The sequence below is a fragment of the Pieris brassicae genome, chromosome 4 (genome assembly GCF_905147105.1).
Source record: "Pieris brassicae chromosome 4, ilPieBrab1.1, whole genome shotgun sequence".
Lineage (NCBI taxonomy): Eukaryota > Metazoa > Arthropoda > Insecta > Lepidoptera > Pieridae > Pieris > Pieris brassicae.
In genome coordinates, this window is record NC_059668.1 from 11,114,821 (window position 1) to 11,138,077 (window position 23,257).

The following is a 23,257-nucleotide window of genomic DNA, read 5'->3' on the forward strand; positions in this document are numbered from 1 at the left end:
TGATTATTGGCGTGTTTATTTCTTGGATTTATTGTTTACAATCATATTCCTCTATGATTAATATAATATTTGTATATTATATAAGTTGATACAAGGATTTATTTTTTAATGTATAGGGAATAGTTGTAATAAAAATTATCGTAAATTGTTTCGAATATTTTTATTTTAAATTAGTGGCAGTGAATTTTCGGGTACATCACTTAATTTTACAAACAAAAACCGGTCCTGCCTCAGTCTATGAACGATTCAAATAGAAATTAAGTTTTTAAGAAAGATGGAAGCTTTACAAATAAATTAAATTACTTTTACATTATGTGATGTTTCTAATTGGAAATCATAACGGTTAACAAAAGTTTCGATAACATTATTTTTGAAATATTTGGCACTTTTCAAGAATATATTATTAAAATTAATTACAGTCACTTCAAACGTGAATAATATATAATAAAAATCCCTTTCACAATAGGATTATAACCACATTTAACTATTTTTATTCGTTAAAGCGATCGTTTTGGCAATCTTCCTATTAATATACTTGTGAACAAATGGAATACTGTCAGAAAAAACATTCAATTTAATGAACTAACAATAACTAAATGTGAGAATATTGCTAAGAATCAATTTGTATTCTGCAGGACTCAACAAGTCTTCCTGCTTATAATTAAAATAAATGTATGTTACTAACATTCAATATTTTACTCGCCTCATAATTGAAAAACATATTTACACACGAGATTTTTGGAACACATTGAAAGAAATTAAGTACACTAGATAATTATTATATGACAGCCGCAAGATTAAACCCTTAATATAGGTTGATATTTAAATGAGATATCTAAGGGAAACTATTATAAATCTGAACAAAAATATATTTGAAACATATGTCTATTTTTTCACTTATTTAGTTTAAACAATCATATACATGTGCGTTGAGTATCGCGATGTCTCTGATATAATTCTTAACTGTACAATCACATAAATTAAAAGGGCGTACCACCCTTTAGGCAATTAAGCTGGTTAAAATTAAGACGGAAATCGCTAAGATAACCATAGGTTGCGATGTGATCTCGATTCACTCCAAATCTTACTTTTAGAATTATAATATCTTTGTTAAGTAAATGCTCACTTTAGGGGATCCGGTAATGTTAAATTTAATTTAATTCTGTCAATACGGAAAAGTATTCATTTTGTAAGCTGTGTTGTATATAAATTATATATTTGTATACAAAATTACAAAATGGTAAATTTGAAACAGCAATAGAATTTGCGCACGAAGATCAGGAGTTGAAGTTCTAAAATATTGAGACGTTCAAAACATTTTTGCCTTTTTTATTTTTACCATAGATTGTAGAAATTCCTGAAATCATGAAGTTTACAAAATGTTTCTCCAATTGAATGCTCGGTATATGTTTACAATAATGGCTGACAAGTCAATCGATATCATTACACTTAGGATATACAGACACAAAGACAGACGTAAAGTTATTTATAAAAGAGATTTGACACTTTCGGTACTAATAATAAAATTAAGCGTTTGACTACAGTTATTAAACAATATTATTGCTACATTCTTGTGAATTGTCGAAGAGAGCGACTTATTATTTTGTAATCTATTCCTTCGTATAACGTAAATAAATTATTTCTTGAAGAAGAGTTTTGACCATCCTAATCCTTCAGTAGACTATGTTTTTTTCTATGTAGTGTAATATCATAAGACAGTTTCGTTCGCACATATTATCGGTATCTTAATAAAGCCCTGTCCCTAATTTATTCTTGTTAGTTGAATAATACTGGCCATCGATGTACATAATTAAATTTCACAATAGTTAACTGAAATAACCTGATAAATGTTATTTCACTGAATGAAAGTAATAATCACATTCACCCCGGTGTGAAGAATACATTGCTTGATTTTGATTCAATAATTCGTGAATATTTAGTAAGATTTATACGATAAGTGAAAGAGTTTTTAAATTGTCTAACACAAGACTATCAGCATATCCTTATAGATTTCCAGATATATCACCCATTTTCGAATAAATATCGTATAAACACAGCTTTATAAAGTAAACAGCAGCTCTCGAAATACGATAAAAACCCATGAAAATCACTTCTCACGTCACCAATTTGTAAATGTTTAACAATGTTTGAACAGGCCAAACATTTGTACATTATTTAATATGAGAACTTTTACATATGCTACCGAAAAAGAATCAGCTTTTTTAAACAAAGCTTATCTTAATAAATCAATTTAGTAATTATGTGGCGTGTTGGTAAATAGAAAACAGTTGAATTTTTAACTAACAATACTTTTGATTGATTAGTGAACTAAGTAGTCTGTGGCCATCTAGCAAGGAGATTTAATACGCAGCAGCGACTCTAAACTACAAATTTAACTAAGTCTATAACAGAAGCGATTTTCATGGGTCTGTTAATATAAATGAAGAAAAACCCCATTCAGAAAGTTACAGGCTTAGTACACCAATGCAATTACACAATAAGTGAAAGTGACCTTCTGAACATTCGTACGTGTGCTAGTGACCTGTACTTATACATAATATCATATTATTAATGTTAATCTTAATTAACTATACAATTTATAACGGTCCGGGCACGGCGCGACTGTAAAACTTATTATATCATACAACAGTGATTTATGACTGTACTATACAAAAATTAAAAACGTTACAATAATACTACAATTATAGAGCTAGGTACAAGATCCGACTTACTGCTAACAAGTGTCGATTCGGCACGATAATTAGATGCGGTGGCGGTTCTATCGTATTTTATTACAACCTCTTTTATAACATTGTAATTTTATTGATTAGTATAATTTATTTTATCTATCGTATTCCCTAAACTCACTCTTTGAAATCGCCTCGTATTCCTTTATCGACACAGATACAACGTTCAATCGCATTCGCTCGCAATCACGCAAACGAATATAATATTATGAGCAACGTAATTCGCCTTAGCCAGTTACAATTAATTTCCTATACCAATTACGAGTGTTGTGTATATAATAGTCTAATTTGCTATATTTATTGTTTTTTTTTAATTTCATGTATAAATGCGGATGATTGATTTGGGTAATTAAACCGAAACGAATTATTTGGGTCTTTACGGCAGAATGCTTAGGCCAAATTCAAATTAAAACCCCAAACTACGGCTGTTAGATACGAACGACGACCCGAGGTATACTGTCGGAATGTAGGACACCGATTCAGGTAATTCCCAATTGATAATATTCATATGTATGAAATTTAATTTCTTGAGTACTTGCTAAATCGTGTATAATTTATTACATATCTAATTATATATCGAAAACAATGTCGATGATATCCATATTTGTGCTGTTACCATGTCTGCTGTCGACGTATTATATGTGTACATTAACTACATACGGCTGGCCGGGGTCCGGCTGCCACGATTAATTCATCTTAGAAATCGATAGGAAGTCAGTTTTACTTATATTAATTTCACTATTAAACTAGGCCTCGTTGCCTCGCGCCGCCTGTCTCGTGGCGGCGACGCGAAGCACCCGCGGCAAAATTTCATAAAAGTCTCTATGTGTCTGCATGTTTCAAACTACATGTTTCAAATCGATTCGTCGCTGATTTCTAAAACACACCCCGGGATTTCGCTACTTTACGATTTTTCACTGGTTATATGATTAACGAGTCCTCGGTAGCCTAGTACCTTGAGGTGATCGACCGTGTTACATTCGGTGCTGTCTCGTTGTCGTACGGCGGCGGGCGGTGTGGTGCGGTTACAGTGCGATGGACGTGCGGCGGTCAGCGCGCGGCGACGCGGCACAGCGCCAGGCGAAGCGCGGCGGCGGCGGGCACGGCGGCGCCGCACAGGCCCGATCAGAGTCGATCCTCTTCTTCTTCCTCTTCACCCTCGTCTCCCGCTTCCTCGTTCTCCTCTCGGTAGCCGGGGTGCTCGCTAATGGCGTAGTAATTACCGTTATATATGACACCGAGCTCGCGCAGCGCGTCCCCTCTTATCGTCGCTTTGATCGTCCAATTGTAGCAGTCGTCCGACTCCGACTCCCTGTCCAACCGCTCCACGTCTAAAATTTTTGAGCTCAGCCGCTCTAAAATGATACCTATGTCTTTGATGGTGAGGTGCCGCTTCTGGTCGACGCTCAGCTGGTCTATGAGGAGAAGAAATTTCTCGGACGTGACGGCCTCGTCCTCGACAAGAGTGTTCTCCGTCTCGCTCTCGGATGAGTCCCGCTCGCCGCGGCGCGCCGATTCTGCGTCTAAAAAGCGCACGTGACCTTTGGGTCGGCCCTGAGGCGAGGCACGCGGCTGAGCGTCCTGGATGGGTGAGGTGGCGACACTTTTGTGCACCGCGATACGGCGGCCCTCCTCGTGCAGCGCGCAGCAATGGAAATCGCACTCGTCGGCGGCAGGCCGCGGAGCGTGTGCCGGTGGGGCGGCCCGGCAATCAGCCGTGTGCACGTGATGATCGAGGGAGGAACCTGCGCGCGCCAGACGCGGTCTCGCCGGTCCTGGCTCGTCATGGTTAACCACGGTTATGTGGGGTGGCGGCGGCTGCGGCCGATCCACAGATGTCTGGATAACGAGCGAAGGACGCCTGTCAGGCTTAACCTGACGGCTGGGTGAACGCGCGGCAGGCGATGCCTGCGGCCGCTGGTCCCAGTGCAGCACGACGGTGACGCGCCCCTTGTTGTCCATGATCTTCCATGAAGGGGTCTCATCGTGTAACTCGAGCGCGTGGATCGTCTCGCATACTATTTTCGGTATTGCAGATATCGCTGAAAAGAGACAAAACCGCTATGAAAGTTTGTAGTTTTTATTATAATTCAAATATGACTGAAAATTGTGACAGCAGCGTAATCTGTAAAGGTTAAGATGCATCAACTGACCAGCCTTAATAACGTCGACACCGGTGGGATACCAGCGCTCGCCGGGCCGTAGTAGGAGCAGCACAGTATTAGGAGGAAGAGTTCGCCAGTATTCTCCGTCCTCAACCTGCGTACCGTCGCTCTCCAAAACTAGCCGCACCGGCTCACTCGCTGCTACCGAGAGCTTTTCCTTTCCTGGAAACCGCAGCCACAAACATAAATTAAGTTTTGAATAAACATACATTTCAATCAAATTCGTAATCTTTATAAAATTGCTACCAAAAACTTCTCACACACACCTTGCAGTGTTTTAAATATTCAATATTACATTACAAACGTTAACTTAGTGCGCAGTAAGGAGCTAGACTGACCAAGGCGAGCCCCTAGGCCTAGAAAACGGGTCAAGCGTGCAACCGTGAGCCGTGACAAATCCCATTGACCCGCTGTAAACTGTTTACTTGAGCCCGCCCTAATCAATGGTGTTAGATTCACGAGCGCCTAATTGAGCTGACACCTTCACTCCTGGGTACTGTGCAAATGAAGTGCTAATAATAACTTGCGTGTCTATCTATATATTTTAATTCAATAGAAGCCAAAGCTGCGTAATTTCTAAAATGTTGTGTATTTTAATAGGTGCAAGATATCCCTTCAAAGAGCTATTACTGTCACAGTTAATATAGTTCTTTCTCCTACATGTGTCTTGACTAAGACATCATAGACTAACTAAGGATTTAGCCTCACTAAGGACTAATAACTAAATTAGGTGTAACCTAATTTATTAAGTAGATATTAAACATAAGAAAGTGTCCAATAATACCTTCAGCCTCTATTAAAGGGAAGACACTCTGTGCTTGTGTTCTATTTTTTTACCACTGTTCAGCACTTAAAACTATCGTGCACTAATTCAATGGTTTTGTCCTTTTTAGTCTTCTCACTAGGCGCATGGTGTCAAGAAGATGAACAGCTTCATAGTTAATATAGATAATACCAATGACCAATAGTCATTTAAGTCTTAACGCAAAATGGATATAATATAATACTAACCTCTGTGTATTAATTCTTCAAAACTTGTTACGACCAGCCCCTTCCTTACATTTCGGGAGCTGTCCCATATCTTAAAAGGCCTCTTTCCTCTAACCTCCTGCAAACATTTTCATATTAACGATATCTTGTATTTCTAATCACGGCGGTGTCGGTTATGGATAAGGATTTGTGGTGCTAATTTGTTATTTTCGAATCTGTCGTCAAATTATTCAGAGCCAATTTAAAAAGAAAACATGATAACAGCTTAAAAAGTTTACATGGGTATTAGCTAGGTAAGTTATAAGTACGTACTTAATAAATATATACGAGGTTTTTTCACCTCGCTTCACACTCTGGCTTCAGAATAGCCAGCCATAACTTTAAAACAGACCACCTTATGTATACTAAATTAATTATTGATATGACTATATATTTACAGGTATAATATAACATGTCAGGTTTTTATTAAAATGTTCGATGAATGGGCGTAAACTACAAAGCATAAACTGAAAATCATGCTCGCGCTACGCGATACAGCGTAGCGGCTACGGGGTGTAGGGGCTACGACGGGCCGGTGTCCACATCCTGCAAGGCTGCAAGACTGCACTGGGTGCAACGCCCGAGCTGCCTATCTCGCCCCCGCGCCCCGCACTCGTCCCACTCACTGACACGCCCCTGCACGCACTGTGCGTTGACCTACTGACTCTTGCACGATCTTTAATGTGAACGTTCCCACTATTTGGTATAACTAACCCACCACTCATACTTTAATTAGGATTTTAAAAATCTTATTTCGTTTTATAGTTTGGGCGATATTGTTTTAAAACCCTATACACATTTAGATCGGATCTCTGAAGCAAAACAAAAATTACTGCATTTGGAGTTGTCGTGGATATTTCGTGAAGGAAATATTGTCATTCCAAGTATAATGCTTACGGATCGGTGGGAAATGAGCAAATGAGGATGCAGCTAAGGTAATGATCACTAAAATTACCTCTTGTATTTCGACAATCATATTGATGACACTCACTTCACTCAAAGTCCACTTAATTGTCTAGCCTTTAAAGTAAAACAGTATAAAAATATTAACTTATCAATTGAAAGACAAACATTATTTATCAGTTTAAACATTTTGTTTTTCAGTCAGTTAATATTTGAAACGAATTTCTATCACAAAATAAGAAACGCATATTTATTGTCCATCATATGGAGAACACGTTCAATTGTATTCCTAAAATAAGTAATACACACGTAAATAATATTTATAATTTTTTGTCACCTCTTAGTTAAACTAATCTTTGGCACTCCACAGTTTTACGTAATAATCCACGCTTCGGTAATCCAATTACATACTCACGCGGCTAAATAGAATTCTATTAAATGCGTGTGTAATATAATTAGTTTTAGAGGTTAAGTAGATTTGATCGGCGCGTTGCGCCGGCGAGCGCCGCGGCGGCTCTAATGCCTCGCGAATCGTAACTCCTGACACTACAGCCAACTCAGCTACGGAATGGCGCTACTACCGCTTTAAATAGCGCCAACATCGCTTAGAAGATTCTGAATATTATTTCATAGCGATACTCTTAGCACAGTTAAAACAATATACTAGAGGAATTATCGTAACCGTTTAATTTTCTAGAAATAAACGACACATCTATAGTTGTTTTATGCCAGTTAGTAAAGTTATGAATAGAGTTTATAATGTAACAAAAGTATGACATTTTAAAAATGTAGTTTTGGAAGCGAAACAAGTAAATTTACCGCTGTAAGCGCTTAGTTGGCAGGACTGACTCATGACCGGGTCGCGGCCTCCTGGGCGGGGGTGAGGTGTGCCCCTCGCCCCTTCCCCTCACCCCCACCGACCCTCAGACCCGCACTGCAGCGCCGGTCCGATGCCGTAACATCTTCGAAATTAACAACACCAATGATGCACTTTTCGGTTTTCCGAGGATATTAAAAAGCACTTATACTACGCCTACGGTCGGAGGTTGCAACATCATGATTGCATTGACCAATTCACACGCAAAGTAGGCAGCGCATATCTTTTTCCTTGCTTCGATATTCTGTTAAAAATAAAAATTTGTATTTATTCGCCCATTTAGATGATATTGTACGATATTGACATAGCATGGAGCTGCCTGCGAGAAGCTGTGTCACATTGTAGATTTTATTATTATTAAAAGAATAAAACGAGAATATCTTGAATCAATGAATTTTTAATATTTTAAAATCACGAGTGTATTAACAACTTAAAGGACGTGAATCTATACGAGATTGCCAAACAACGTTTTTCGTAAGTGGTCTCGAGCAAACTGGGTGGATTAAATTGAAGAGAAAAATATTGATGTTTAATTAAATATTTTAATAAACAAAATGAAGTGAATTTCTACGCTTATAATTTAAGACACTTATCTAGCATAATAGTGAATTGATTAATTGCATTTTTTTATTAAAAGACTGTATTTTCGGTATAATATAAATACCATACAAATATTTATTGGTTATTTATTTATTTATTCACACTTCGTTACCTTATACAAAAAATACATATAAAAACAAAGAAAAAAACTGGTTACTTAAGAAATTAGGCAACGGGCGGCCTTATCGCTAACAAGCGATTTTTTCCAGGCAACCCTAATATGAAACAATAAAAAACCTACAAAGGGTAAAGTACACAAGTGCATACCTATAACAAAAAAGGACAAAAATAACATGCAACACTAACTATAACTAAAATAAAGAAAATTCTAAAAAAAAGAAAAATATATATATATATATGTACTGATAATAATATGTATAAAAAAATATACAAGCTAATCCAAAGGATAACTGAGTCACAAATAATATATATATATATATAAGAATCTAATTACGAGGAATAAGTAAAATTATCAAAAAGAAGATCTTTAAATAAATTTAAAGACTGAGCTCGTCTGATATCAATTGGTAAGGAATTCCATAGCATACTTTCCACAGTAAAGGAGGAGATAGAATTCAGTTTTATGAGTAGGAGTTTCAAGAATTGGTTGGCCTAGGGAACGCAAACCAATACTACCGCCAGATAGGAACATACAATTTTGCTTTAAGTAAAGAGGTGTTTTGGGATTAAAAATAACATTACAGAGAAGTTGTGAAATGTGCATCTTACGCCGCAATCAAATGGGTTGCTAATTAAGCTTTTCCCGGAACACCGAAATATGGTCAAATTTACGAAGTCCATAAATTTACAATTTTAACTAAATTCTAACAATTTGTAAGCGCTCTAACTTATCAAGCTGCAGCTCAGTTTAGACTGGATAACACACATCAGCGTAATCAAGAATAGAAAGTAGAAGAGAATGAGCAAGAGAAATTTTAGTAGTGATAGGAAAAAAAATGCATAACCTATTCAGCGTGTGAGAAGAAGAAAATATCCTCCTGCTCCAAAGCAATTCCCAGGTTCCTAACAGTGGAGCAAAATGGAACGACAGTACTATATATTTATCTGGGGTAAAGTTGACCAATTTTATCTTAGATTATAGGATTTCTCTATGATACATAAAATTGTATAATTAGACATATTTGTCTCGTCTTTTTCTGCAAAAAAAAAGTGTATAATTGTAATGAGCGTTTTCAATAATACAATTGTACATGGTCTTGGTTGAATGTTACGAAGAATCGCTTTTTTAAATTATTTTGAGTCAATAGTATAAGCAACTGAATATATGCACTACCGCAGCAAAAGCAACAACAACTTTACTCAGCATATAGTTTAGTAGAAATAATTTCTGTAATTATTTTTCAAATACAAATAAAGATAGGGCATATCGACATGCCATTTTATTTTTATAATAGTAAGTAAAAAACAAATACTATATCAATTTTGATTCGATTACAAAGATTTCTGACAGCATTGTAACGCGAGTGTAGCTACTGTAAAATATATTTTTGTGTAAAGAAAAAGATGCACGTTTTTACTAAAATAGTTTTAAATCATTAAAGAGGAGTTACGAAATACCAAGATATTAAAGTCTGAAGCTGAAGTAATGAGGCCGCCCGATTTGTCAGCTGTCCTCAAAGAATTTTCACATTTTTCACCTATATCACTCTTAATTAAACATACCGTTTCATTTATTTAGCGAAATGCAGCTCCTTTTTGTAAGTATTTCGACAAGAGTATTTACTTCAAGAAAAAGAAATGTAATTATGTAATGTGTGTAATATTACATCGTCTATCTTATCAAAACTAAAAAAAAGACTCCATGTTGGAATCTATTAATTATTCATTTTAGTTATAGTTATGAAATTAACATTTATTTTCTTTTTGTATATTTGACTTTGAAAATGCGTGAATTTCAAGATGTTGTTAATTTTTAATTTAAATCATTACGTCTTGCTTCATTAATTCTAGATAAAATAAAACTTTAGCAAGTATCACACATTTTTAATATTATAATGTTAAAATAATTGAAGCTAGTTTTTGTAATATCAACTGTAAATTATAATGTTTAATTAGAAGAAAAAATATTTAGTAGGACACAAGAACAGAGTGGCTTCCCTTTAATAGAGTCCGTAAGTAGGGTTTTTGGACATTTTCTTATGTGTAAATGTACATACATTAATACATTTTTTTTTCTTTTCTCACAGTGGTTGCCTGGAAGAGATCGCTCGAAAGCGATAAGGCAGCCAGATGCCCTCCTTTTGATTTGATTATGTTAATTTTTTTTATATTGTAGTGTAACGAAGTGTAAATAAATAAATAAAATCTTTTTAATAAACTAGGTTAGTTTTAAATTACTTATTAGTCATAAGTTAGGCTAGAACTTAATGTTAAATTGTGTCTTTGTGCAGAGACAACTTATAAAATAAAAAAATATGTTTGTTAATAATCATTGGAAGTCTGACATCGTGTAATTAGGTATTTATTTAAAATTGACATTACAAAATATTAGCCCTTTAGCCGTTTCTTTTTTTGTTGAGAAATCAATTTATAGACATAGATATTTTAAAAGTTGCCCCGCCGCGGGGGCAACTTTTAAAAGTGATGCGGGGAGTGTGGCGGCCCGTTGGTGAGGTGCAATAGACTCCTACCCACAACATCTGAGCCCTACGTTAACTTTAGCTTTTATAAATGTTGGTTAAAAATTGAGACTTCTATTCTAAGCATTAAAACATAACAGCATATGTCACAAATGTGTGGTAAATTAGGCAAGTGAATATATTCGAAGCTTTATTTTGTCTAGAATAAAGGCGTGAAGACGCCGGTACCCGTACGTGTAGAAAACGAAACGTTTTGATTTATATCAACTTACAAATGAAGAAACAAACACTCAACACTCCTTGGCCTTAAATGCATCCGACAGATAACAATGATTAAAGTTAAAGAAACAAATCTCTGTTTATAAAACAAAGCATATAAAAATAGGCAATAATCTATATTAAAATATTAGAGATACGTGACACTGGTGTCATCTTGTGACAGTTTTTGACGTTTGGCGTAATAACTTGTACTTAATAAATTAGTGGAATTTCCAATGATTCTTCATAACGATGCGAAGTGTAACAATAAATTAAGATATAATTTATTGTACATTAAGTCTTAAGTATTTAGATAACTTAAATTTTTTAATTAAAGTTGTTTTATCGTATCATTCGTTCTGATTTCTTGGCGTTTCCACCTTTCTTTAAACACCTTCCTTATATGAAAGGTAATATTTTTTAATTTAACGATTTAGAATTGCAGACAAATGTAATAAAGCGTTTTCGCAAATAGAACCTATAACATAAATCACGACCACAAACACACCAAGTCTTTATTATCCTACCTATTATTAAAATTATGTTACGCGCTACGCCAAGCGCTACACATCTGCTACGAACTACCAGTTTTATTTTCACGTATCGGTCAATACATTTTCATATAAATTATTATTCAAGTAATATTGGACATAACATGTTAAAATCAATATAATATCTGCTTATTTTTAAGACATATGCGTTGAATATATTGGTTTTATCTTTTGTATTTATATCTTAATTAAAGCCTTTTTGTACTGCTGTGCACATGTGCACGAAATTGGTACGAGGAAAGAGAAGCGCGCATGACGGGCGGACAACTGCGGCACATAGTCCTGGCATCACTGCACTAGCACTACACAAGGGCGGGGAGGGACGGTCAGACTCGAGTAGACACGGGCGAGCACGAGCAGATTTGCTGCCACCCCGATATTAACCATCTCCGGGCGTGTCAGTGGTTACGTAAGCGGCGTCGCCGGACACACGAACGTTACCTCTCTGGCCATCGCGGCATGACCGCGGGGCCGCGGGCGCGCGCTCACGCCGCCATCTTCGAGGGGCACAGCCCGGGACTCGCGTCACAACTCGCGGAGCACTTGGGCGCAGCGCCGCGTGGGCGGCGATCGATGTGCTTCCCGCGCCTGCGTCCCCGACCGCCCACGAGTGCGCCCGACGCCTCCCGAGCCTCACTGCATCCGCCCTGACCCACTTCGCACGCACACTGACCTCTTTCCAATGGACTTGGGATGCGACGTGTACACTTTGACTATATCTTCTAAATACATCAAACAATTTACGTCTCAATTCCTGTAGATTAAGGATCACATTCGCTTAAAAAATAAACTGTCCTGCACAACTTGCTTTAACTACATCTATTGCACTGTAAGGTAGTAAGATAAGTTGGTATTTATATGCCTGGGAGGCAAACAATGAATAACGAACTGTGAAATCAAACTAGACTGTTAGCAGTCGAGGAAAATTTGCTTACTTGAACGATTTTAAGCAAGCAAAACTTACGTTGAAGTCCTTATTCTAATAAGTACAAATACATTTTCATAATAAAAGCAACAACATTATTTACGTTTAGTTCATGCCCGCTATAAATTAATAATGTAATAAAAAGTTTATTGATGGAATATACATCTCGGAAACAAAATATGCGAGAATAAATAAACTGTAAGGCCATTTGCATTATGACACTACTATGTAGATAATCCTGTTACTATAATCATATTATTTGTACAAGTATTATTGTTGATCCGAAGCCATTTTTAACCAATAAACTTTGAAACTATTTCTAGGAATGATCACTGGATAAGGCTTATTTGAAGTGATATATTAAATAATAGTTAGGAGAAGTTATTTATCATAGTTAATATAGAAGTTACATTATAATAAACATTTCTAAAAATAATATTCTTTTATTTACACTGTAATAATATAGCCTAAAGCAATTAATTTTCAAAATTATTTAGAAGCACATGGCAAGTCCCTCACGAAAACCACAGATATATTACGGACTACACGAATATTAATAGCAAAATTAGTGTCATCTGTCTAAATTGGCTCCTTCATATAACATGACAACTTTGACGTTTACCTAACGTTATTTAGCACCTTATGACTTATGTATTTTGAACTCCTTGTTTTTTTAATTCTAATTATATAGTATGTGAATTAAAATGATCACGCGAAGTGTATATTATGTAGATTGTTGAACAGGATATATTTTAAATGTATGTCTAAAAGAAATCTAATAGTTTAAATATCGTGTGAAAAGCTAAGTTATTTAAATACTATGTTGACTACTAAATCGCATATAATCTAATGCCATATGATACCGAAATGTGAACAAAATATTTATTTTTGGCTCTCACGAATGGCCCGCTGTGTAAAAAGTAAGTACATTTAAATCTTTATTAATACGATCTTAAAACACTAAATATAACAACCTTGTTTTCTGTTGGCATTCGTTCTAAACATGGTCTACTAGCACATAAACAAACATTGATCGTGACACCTACATAAATTGTTTCTACAAATATAAAAATGTACGCTCATTGCTCACTTCAAAGGATCTTTATAGCAGGAGTCACACTTAATTATTTAAAAATATCACATTAAAAATTAAATTTTAATATTAAGTTTCTTTTATTTAGGAGTATACTTATATAACTATATTTACTAACATGTAAATATTTATCAATAGAAGTGGCGACTATATGAAAGAAAAATATAGTAGGAAAATAAATTAAAATATATTAATGTCTTATTAAGTTTCTTAATATTTTAAAGATATTTCTTTATATGTATAGTAAATGATATTAAAATGCTTTTAGTATGAGTGTGTACTGTGTAAGGGTTAGATTTTAACATTAATCTATTTTATTTAAACATTTGAGTTAATAAACTTATATGTCTAAGAAATAGAGGGTCTTGCAAATTCATGTATAAGGCTACTCTGTATAATAAATTATAGCTTTATTAGTGTAGTGTAATGTGTCATCAAATTGTGTGCAAACTTAACTAGTCCAGTGGCCATATAAGGTATCACATGTAATAACTGGATACTATTTTAGGTATAAAGTTAAAGTTGTATCAGTTTTCTTGGAAATGCATATCATAAATAATGTATGTTTAAGGATAAATCTTTGTTGCAGGTAGCTAATGTATTTTTTAGAGATATATTACATTATTGATATTACTGACTAGTAATTAAAATTGAAGTAGTTGATTTAATCTGTGCTTGCTTACTTTCTTTTTCCCTTACACAGTTCATTGTATATGGCTGGGTAGCCCTTGAGTCGATTCCCATGAGACAATAGATAGTTTTAAAAAATTATATAAAGATTTAAATAGCTATAGATAATATAGCTTAGCAAAAATATGGTTTGTAAAACCATTCCCTTTTTTATAGGCAGCAATGATGTTGGTGCGGTGGAATATGCGGTTAGGCCTAGCTGCACTCTGTGGTGGAGCACTACTGATCATGCTGTATTGGAGTCGCTGCACAGATATAACACTGAGACCTAGTAAGTAATATTGTATTTTTTTACTTTGTCACTTTTTATTGTACATGATTCTAGTAGAGAATTCACATTATAAGTTAAATATAACATCCCTAATTTTATTGTAGGTTCGATACTAAACAAGGACCAGGCCAAGGATAACAATGAGGACATAGAGTGTCTGATCAATGGGGAATACTCGGTGGTGTGTCACCGTGATCATGATGAGGTCTATCTCCCCTTCTCATTTATACACAAGTATTTTGAGGTAAGCGTATATTTCATTAGCAATGTATTTATTTCACTACACAGAAATATTTTTCTTCCAAAAGTTTGAAGCCTTTTTTGTCATAAAGGCTAAAAAATTTAGAAGATCTATGCAGCATATCAGTTGAAATTGATTGTATGATAACAATCCAAAATTGGCACCTGGAACATAGTTATTGGCATAAAGAAACGTTTTACAAAAGAATGAAAAAACTAAATACGTAAATATAAACTTGGACTGGGGAAACTAATCTTCTATACAGATCTGCATCGCGTCACATAATTAGCTAAAGTAAACGTTGCCAAATAGTTGCTTCATTATAAAAGCGTTTCACTCTTCCACAGTATGGAGATTGTATAGTGGGGATTGGGAATGTTTAGTGGGGACTACAATATACCAATATAATAACAGAATATCAGCCATTCCATGCTGAAGTACCGTATTGAATTAATATTAATTAACGAGATATTGTATCAATGTCATAATAAAAGTTCTCTGATTCTGACTCTCGGGGCGAGCTTTTAAACATTTGGGATAATGGCCAATCAGTAGAATGAATGTATGAATGTAATACTAGTAATTTAAAAAATATATTATCCACCTAAGCCAGTATGACACGATAAGAGACATGTCAAAAGATAATGTGGATTCCTTTACACCAGTTTGCAAACTTCAATTTTTTTTTAATTGTTCTAGGTATACGGTAAAATAACGCCAGCGGACGGCGTTGAACGATTTGAATGGTCGCACAGTTATAGCAAGGTGTATCATCCAAAAAAGATATACGATCCCCGCGGCACCTTTGCGACCTTCGAGAACTATAACGTAGAAGTGCGGGACCGGGTCAAATGCATCAGCGGCATAGAGGGAGTGCCCGTCTCCACTCAATGGGAGCCCAAAGGTTTCTTCTACCCGACTCAGATAGCCCAGTTCGGTCTCGCACATTACAGTAAGAATCTCACGGAACCCGAGCCGAGAGTCATAATAATCGACGATGGAGACAAAAACTTGGGGAACTGGATCGTCAGCACGGACGCGACTGTATCCCGCGAATTCGACACGGAATTAGAATCGAATATTTTAAGATTTTCGACGTCTGACCAGGCCTCCAGTCAGGTGTGGTGTAAGGTTAACATCAGCCAGGACTTTGTGCTAAGTCTTGATTTGCGCTTGAAACCTAACTCCTCCTTGACAGTGGTTTTGCAGAATAAAGATAAAAAAGAAACCGTATACTTGCATTACGTCACCAGTCTCCAGCTTATTTATGCATTGGTAAGTCCTGTTTATAATTCACCTTTTACGGGATTCTTTTAAACAGGCAAAGACACAATAAAATATATAAAGTGTCAACCAACGAGATTTTGTATGTAATCTGGGGTTTTCAGGATGACCACATATATTACGGTATCGGTGTAGAACACAAGTGGCGGCGACTTACCCGCGATCTAGTCACGGATATGCAGAAAGGCTGGGCGCTCCTAGATAAGGCGAAGCGGAAATCTCCTAGAAATAAATTTAAGGTTAGTTAAGTACACAAAAAGTATTCTTTCTTCTCTTTCTAATGAATTGTGTTTGCGCTGTGATCGAAAGAGACATCGATTCCCAATATTTAAATCAATTATAATGTTTTAACTCTGACCTAATAAAAAATGGATATGATTTCTATATTGACTGAATTCTTTGAAGTGATTACAGCAATTGAACGAACTGTACTTTAGTGGACTGACAATTTTAAACCAGTACCTTATTCTTATGAATTAAAAAACAAAATAAAAAAAACAAGTAGGTGATCAGCCTCCCGTGCCTGACACACGCCGTCAACTTTTTGGGCGAAAGGCAAGCCGGTTTTCTTACGATATTTTCGAACGAATGTTAAATGCGCACATAGACAGTAACTAAGATCTCAGGGATAAAAATCGTACGCTAAAGGCACTAGACCAACACTGCTCTATTCTTATGAATTACAATGAAAATTAATGTAAAACGGCAGATATCCAGTATAATTCTGATGGGCGAGGGCAGTGCGGCCAACATTCGTGTTTCGACAAGCGAGCACATGGCGCATTTCTTTGCGGCAGCCCGTTGGCTCGTGAGTACGCAGCGAGCGCGAGGAGGATGGCCCGTACGAGCCAGGAGGCGTGTGGCATCGCGAGTGCCAGATCTCAGAGCTGGATGGTGAGTGGTTTTCGTGATTTTATTATATCTCGATAAATATTTTTACCACTTTGGTTACTTGGGCTGATGAGACATATTGCAGCACCCTAGAGATATTGAAAAAATGGACTATTAAAAACACTGGCAGTCATCTTACTTTAGGAGTATATTTTATTTATATATTATATATAAATAATTATTTTTTATAAATTATAATTAAATATAATATAATTACTTTGAATTGACCCGTAATGCTAAATACCATGGATTCTTAATGAAATCAGAACAAAATATCGTGTTATCGTCTACCGTTGTATTATGAATCAATGTAGTGTCAAGTGGAATAGCAATTAAACAATTAAGCATTGCTTCGTTAAACGTAAATGCCACTTGACCTGCCACTCAGCTGTCGGTACCTCAAGCAATAACACGGCCGTTATGTCGCACGCGCATCGTAAAATCTTATTTATTAGTGCGCTAGTTTCAGGCGGGCGCCTATTATTTTATTTGTCAAGCGGCTCAATGAGTAAGCGAACCAGTATTCCGTAAAAACGTTGTCCACAACTAACGGTTCGGTGGTCGTCGATACACAATTTACACTAAAATAATGAGTCCTGAGGACATACCTCGGTACCGATAAGAAAGGCACTCAATTGTCAATCGTGAGGATGTTGAGAAATTATATTAGTTTGGTAACAAGAAGAGAGGTTAGACCGATAGCTTGCCTCACAAAAGTTCACAAAACGCACAAAACACTAACTATAAAATTATACATTGAGGACGTAACTATTAAAAAATATAATTAACAAAAGGTATCAGAATATTCTCATCAAAATTAATTAAACTAAAATTATGTATTTCGGACAGTTGTAATGGACGTAAAATCACAGCATTACGTAGAAACTGTAGAGGTCTTTACCAGACGTAGACGTAGTTGACTGCCCTGACTTATTGTCGCTTTTTCTATTTCACACCGTTTCTTCATAGAAGAACGCAAGTTTCAGATTATAACACAAATATATATAATGTAACTAAAAAATAAAAATAAAATATACAAAAAACTCTGGTATCCTTTATTAGATATACAGGCTTTGTTATTCCTATTTTATATTAAATATAGTAAAATTTTTAATTCATCTTACAATTGATTATATATTTATTTTTTGTATAAGTAGGTAATAATTGCTAACTGTGTTTTATGTTTTAATGTGCGTTTTGCTTTTGGATTTTGCGTATAACGTAATTGTTTCGTGTGTATATTGATAAGCGAATAAATAAATTGCAAATAGATCTTTCACATACACATAAAATAGTATATCGACAATTTGCTTACTTCAACGCTACTTCCATTGTTTATTCGAATGGCTAATCGTCGTCGTCGTCGATCGTCTGTCGTCGAATCGTCGTAACTTTTCTATCGAGTTTGTGTCAAAATAAGATTAACATAAATAGTCTAAAACAATTTCCAGGCACTCGGCAATGAGCCAAGGGCACGGCATCTCGGTGCTGGCCAGAGCCTTCCACCGCAGCAAAGACGTGTCGTATCTACGAGCCGCCCAACGCGCCCTGCACCTCTTGGACGTGCCCAGCTCGGCTGGCGGAGTTAAAGCCATGTGGATGGACAAATACGTTTGGTAAGCTCCCAGACCGATCGCTACTTATACCTAGTACAAATGTCCTAATGTGAATATTTAAATGGAAATCCCGGTTTATTCATCTGTGATTCGTTTACCTTTCAGGTACGAGGAATACCCGACGAAGCCACCTCTGTTCGTGCTGAACGGCTTCATCTACACCCTCCTCGGGCTCTACGACTTACACGTGATCGAAGGAGACAACTCCATCTCACTTGCCAAGAAGATGTTCGACGACGGTATGCTCTCCCTCAAGACCCTGCTACCCGTCTTCGACACGGGCAGCGGGAGCTTCTACGATCTGCGCCATTTCACTTTAGGCGTCAGTCCCAACATCGCCAGGTGGGATTATCACGCGACTCACGTCAACCAGTTGTATCTTCTGGCAGGATTGGACCCAGATCCGATTTTAATCAACACGGCGAAACGCTGGGAGGGATATATGCAAGGAAAACGAGCTGCACACAATTGAACCGTTCCTATTTGATCCTGTTGCTTAACTTTCTGGATTGGTCGTAATTGATCCAAAATTAAAAAAAAAATTTTTTTGAATGCAAGAATGAATTGAAGATCGGCTGTGTTTGATAGTTTGGATACGAATCTCAATGTGGAAAGAAGACTCAAATATTCCAGATGCGACCATGAAAGTCTTATAGGATTATAATTATAGGCGATAAAGGTTAAATAGGCACCCCTTTTATATTCCAATTGGTAATTTTATTAAAGACCTTAATCGATTGAATAAACTACTTTGCCTTTGTTACGTGGCCATTCTTGCCTGTACACGTGTGATGAGATTTTCTGGTATCAAAAACTAACAAACTTCTTGAAACACGGATCGCTTGAATAGATTTTAAAACTAAGACTGAACGTTTCTATTTCGCTGTAAATAATTTAGTTATTTATAATTCACATAATTTTGGCGCTCGTATACATCGGGGTTGGAAACAATAATATCTACTAGTGTCTAACGTTTCCCTTTAATGTGATGAATGAGTACTTAATGTAAATACACTTAAACATATCGATTTCATTGAACAATCTTCGTACTTAAGTTTTGTCCCAAACCCGTGAATCCTTGACTCGGTCACGGACCTCTCCAAAAGTGATGATATGGACTCCAACCTTCAATAGTTCGCTTATGACTATCTTAATATCTTCAATACGAGTTTATTACCGCAATGATAAATATTCCTTACTCCACGTTAATTATTTTTCAATCAAAGGGACCATTTAACAAAAAGCTCGTCACTAATATAGCGTTTAGTTAACTCAAACTGAACTTCAAAGTTCAGAAAATAATGTTTTAAATAATATTTTCGTTTAGTTAACTGGCAATGTTAATAATAGGGTACAACAAGTAAACTCTCACTTAAAATATTGCCTACCCTCTTTTTAATCAAAATTGCTGCGGGTAATCTAATCGTGTTATGAGGTGACTTCAATATGTATAAATATTCCTTCAATTCTATTACATTCGGTTGTGACCCGAAGCACAAATTTCTATTTATTAAATAATATATAATTATAAAAACTAATTGACTTAGACCAATCTCAAAAACTAGTTCTAATTCACTAGTACCTAACAATTTTTCTTTCTTGCTTCAACCTGTGCTCTTGCCAAAAATAAAACAATTATATTTCTTGTCATTACATTGATATCTATAAAAGCGCGTTTTGACCAAACGCTTTTAAGATAAACCTTTAAAAAAAAGCAGTCATTATTTCCTATACAGTAAGTAGCGTCGTCTACGGAACTATAATTTATTATTTCCTATTTATTTAGACATATATTATTTATTATTAACGTAAGAATGAACGCCTAGCTAAGTAAGTTCTCTGTGCTAGTAATTTTTATCGTTTTTAGAGATTATTCATAAAAATTACTCGGTTACGGAAACCCCAATTGCATTCCAAATGTAGATGAGCTTAGATATTCCTTACGTTGACTTAAACTTGTTATTGTATAGATAAACTATAATACTCTTTATTTATTCCTAAAGAACCTGCAATTTAATGTAATGTGTAGTTGCCGATTGGGGTACGAAGTCGTCCATTAAGTTATAAATTAACTAAAGGAAACTGCAACTAGCCGAGTTTACTAACGTTAGTAAAGAGCGGTGACCTATGGTTAGTTTTTGAGTTTTTACTTCTCACTCTTAATGAACGACTCTGACTGCCGCCGTAAAAGGATCATACGTTGTTATTTCCTACTTCTTGGAATTCTCAGCCAAATATCCCAGCAAAAGTTTACGGATTAAGGTCTAAGCACACATATAAACTCGGAAAGGGATCGTCACCGTATCGCTTGGAGCCGTTCAGTACTGTTTGAATGAAACACGCGCTTACGTCTCTTCGTCCCCTCCCAACTAGCCGTCGCCGATTTGACGTGCAGGAGCTGCTGATACGTTAGGTTGACGGCCAGGCGAACGGCGATACTATGACGATCCCTTTCCGAGTTGATATGTGTGCTTTGACCTTAAGGGACCGTTGGCAAATGTGGCGTTTACGCCTGGATATCGGATTACCAGTCGTTATTTCTAAGCGTCGACAATATTACGTAACGACTAATATATCAAAAGAATATTTGCAAAAAAAGTTCAAAAGTAACAATACAAGTTTGGGTATTTGGAACTAAACAGGAACCTCAACATATATTGCTATTGTAGTGAGAATTTCCAAGAATATCCCTACACTTCCGTCAATACATATTTTTAAGTCGTAGTTTGTAGCATGATAGGTGCACCTGTGAATGACAATAAAGTATCTCAATCATTTCTTGTTTTATTCTTCTATACTTATATTACTCGGGAAAGATTTATATTATATTTTAAAGAATAAACTATACTGGACACGTTAGACATTCTTTCCTTACATTATTTTCAGTTCTATTAACGTGTCTGACAAAAAAGTACATATGCTTTGGGAACATTGCACCGTACTTACGGTGAAGTGCCAAAGTGGTGCCACACTCGAAAAAATAAATTTATAAAAGGTATTTTTGTGTTGAAGAATAAGCCTATATTCGAGAAATCGTTCGAGCGGTGGTAGCCGCTCAACATTCTACAATTAACATCTGGTTATAACACAACATTGCCGCCATCTAGGTCTTTGAAATTTTGAAATAGTATTTGTTAAACCTCAAACTTACACCGAAAAATTATGCCATACTGGTACAAATCGTTCAAATTACGAAAACAATCTTACAATAAAAAAAATATTGCACACATTCGCCAACTCCCACAGGTATGGCATTATCAGACTTCCTATTTATTTTATGATCATACAGGGACTGTTGAAAAAAAAATTAGGCTGGTACAAATCCTTTGGCAAAAAAATGCAGATTTTACAGCGGTATGGCGGCCATTTGGAACCGTCCGAAAAGTATGGCATGGTGATTTTCGTAAATGGCTGCACGACGCTGATTAACTGTGCAAAAATTAGCCTGGTACATGGTTAAATAGTTGATTTTTTTTAATCAACGCATTCGCATTGGTATGGCGGGCTGTCAGTCACACCGGAAAAGTATGGCATGACACTGTCGCCTCTTTTTTATGGACTATCCGAAAATACTAGAATTTTTGTGGAACAAATCCTTTGAAAGTCGTAATTAATCCGACGAGTTAACTAACGCCCATGCGCTTGGGCCGCCGGTAGCATCGCTATGACCATCAAAATTCTTTTTTTCATTTCGTAATAAGACGCCTGTAGAACCGCCATACTGGTACACGGTGTTATCTTCGGTTATGGCGATGTAACTCGTGTGAATGTGAGCTTCAATAGCTGACTAAACATTTACATTTTGAACTTTTTTTATTAGAACTTGAGTACGAGGCATTTGATTTGACATGTGCGATTTTGCGCAAGCAACTACTTATTTAAAATGTACAGAACTTTTTACAATATTATAATTATTTTATGGGGTGAAAATATTGGGGGAAAGGAAAAAGAAACATTCAGTAAGTGTACAATTAATTTTTTGTGTGAACTGAAATCAAATGAGACTGAATGCGATAGATAAATTCTTTATCTACTCGGGCAGGATTGTGCACGCAGTAAAACCCGCTTTTGTGCTAAAGCCATTTTGTCTAGAGTGTCTTGCATCTCGGGCCATGGTTCGTAACGCTGGTTAAAAATCAGGATCTTGTGTATGTCAGGATTGCGAAGGTCCATTGTGCGAGAGATGTTATCGCGGGAGTGCGTCTTGTACACTACGTCAATCTAAATTCAACACAAATGAGTACATTAAGATTTTTTTCAAAGCGCTAACCAGTCCACAGATTTATTGGTTTGGTTCTGTTTAGTAACTACATATATATAACCCTACCTTATGTTGAGTAGCCCAAGCGCACGAAAACAGACAGATCGCAAAACTCGTACAAGTCACTAGAAACAATGGAATTGTTTCCCAGTACACTCTCATAACGTACAGAATATTCAGCCTCTTGGGTATAGGAGTGTCATACTGCGTTGGCGGTATATATTCATGTGAGGATCTCAGTATCAGGCTACTTGA

At 36.1% G+C, this 23,257-nt stretch overlaps 2 protein-coding genes across 4 annotated transcripts; one reads left to right on the forward strand and one right to left on the reverse strand.

Annotated features, from left to right (window-relative positions):
- Window positions 1–180: 180 nt before the first annotated feature.
- Window positions 181–12,392, reverse strand: LOC123708799. Of its 3 annotated transcripts, XM_045659692.1 has the most exons (5): window positions 7,664–7,880; window positions 6,897–6,961; window positions 5,924–6,020; window positions 4,901–5,074; window positions 181–4,789 (listed from the first exon to the last, which is right to left on the reverse strand). In XM_045659692.1, exons 2-5 carry the CDS (start codon window positions 6,915–6,917, stop codon window positions 3,873–3,875), a joined length of 1,209 nt encoding a protein of 402 aa, XP_045515648.1. In that variant the 5' UTR covers window positions 6,918–6,961; window positions 7,664–7,880; the 3' UTR covers window positions 181–3,872. The 3 variants fall into 3 exon arrangements, with proteins under 3 accessions (XP_045515648.1, XP_045515649.1, XP_045515647.1); XM_045659693.1 differs by lacking the exons at window positions 6,897–6,961; window positions 7,664–7,880 and adding an exon at window positions 12,172–12,392; XM_045659691.1 differs by lacking the exon at window positions 7,664–7,880 and having other exon boundaries at window positions 6,897–7,349.
- Window positions 12,393–13,312: 920 nt separating this feature from the next.
- On the forward strand, window positions 13,313–21,155 carry LOC123708233 (D-glucuronyl C5-epimerase). Its single transcript, XM_045658832.1, has 8 exons — window positions 13,313–13,575; window positions 14,595–14,709; window positions 14,814–14,953; window positions 15,650–16,225; window positions 16,339–16,473; window positions 16,944–17,128; window positions 18,577–18,741; window positions 18,847–21,155. The coding sequence occupies exons 2-8, from the start codon at window positions 14,601–14,603 to the stop codon at window positions 19,211–19,213; spliced, it is 1,677 nt and encodes a 558-aa protein (XP_045514788.1). The 5' UTR covers window positions 13,313–13,575; window positions 14,595–14,600; the 3' UTR covers window positions 19,214–21,155.
- The last annotated feature ends 2,102 nt before the right edge of the window (window positions 21,156–23,257 follow it).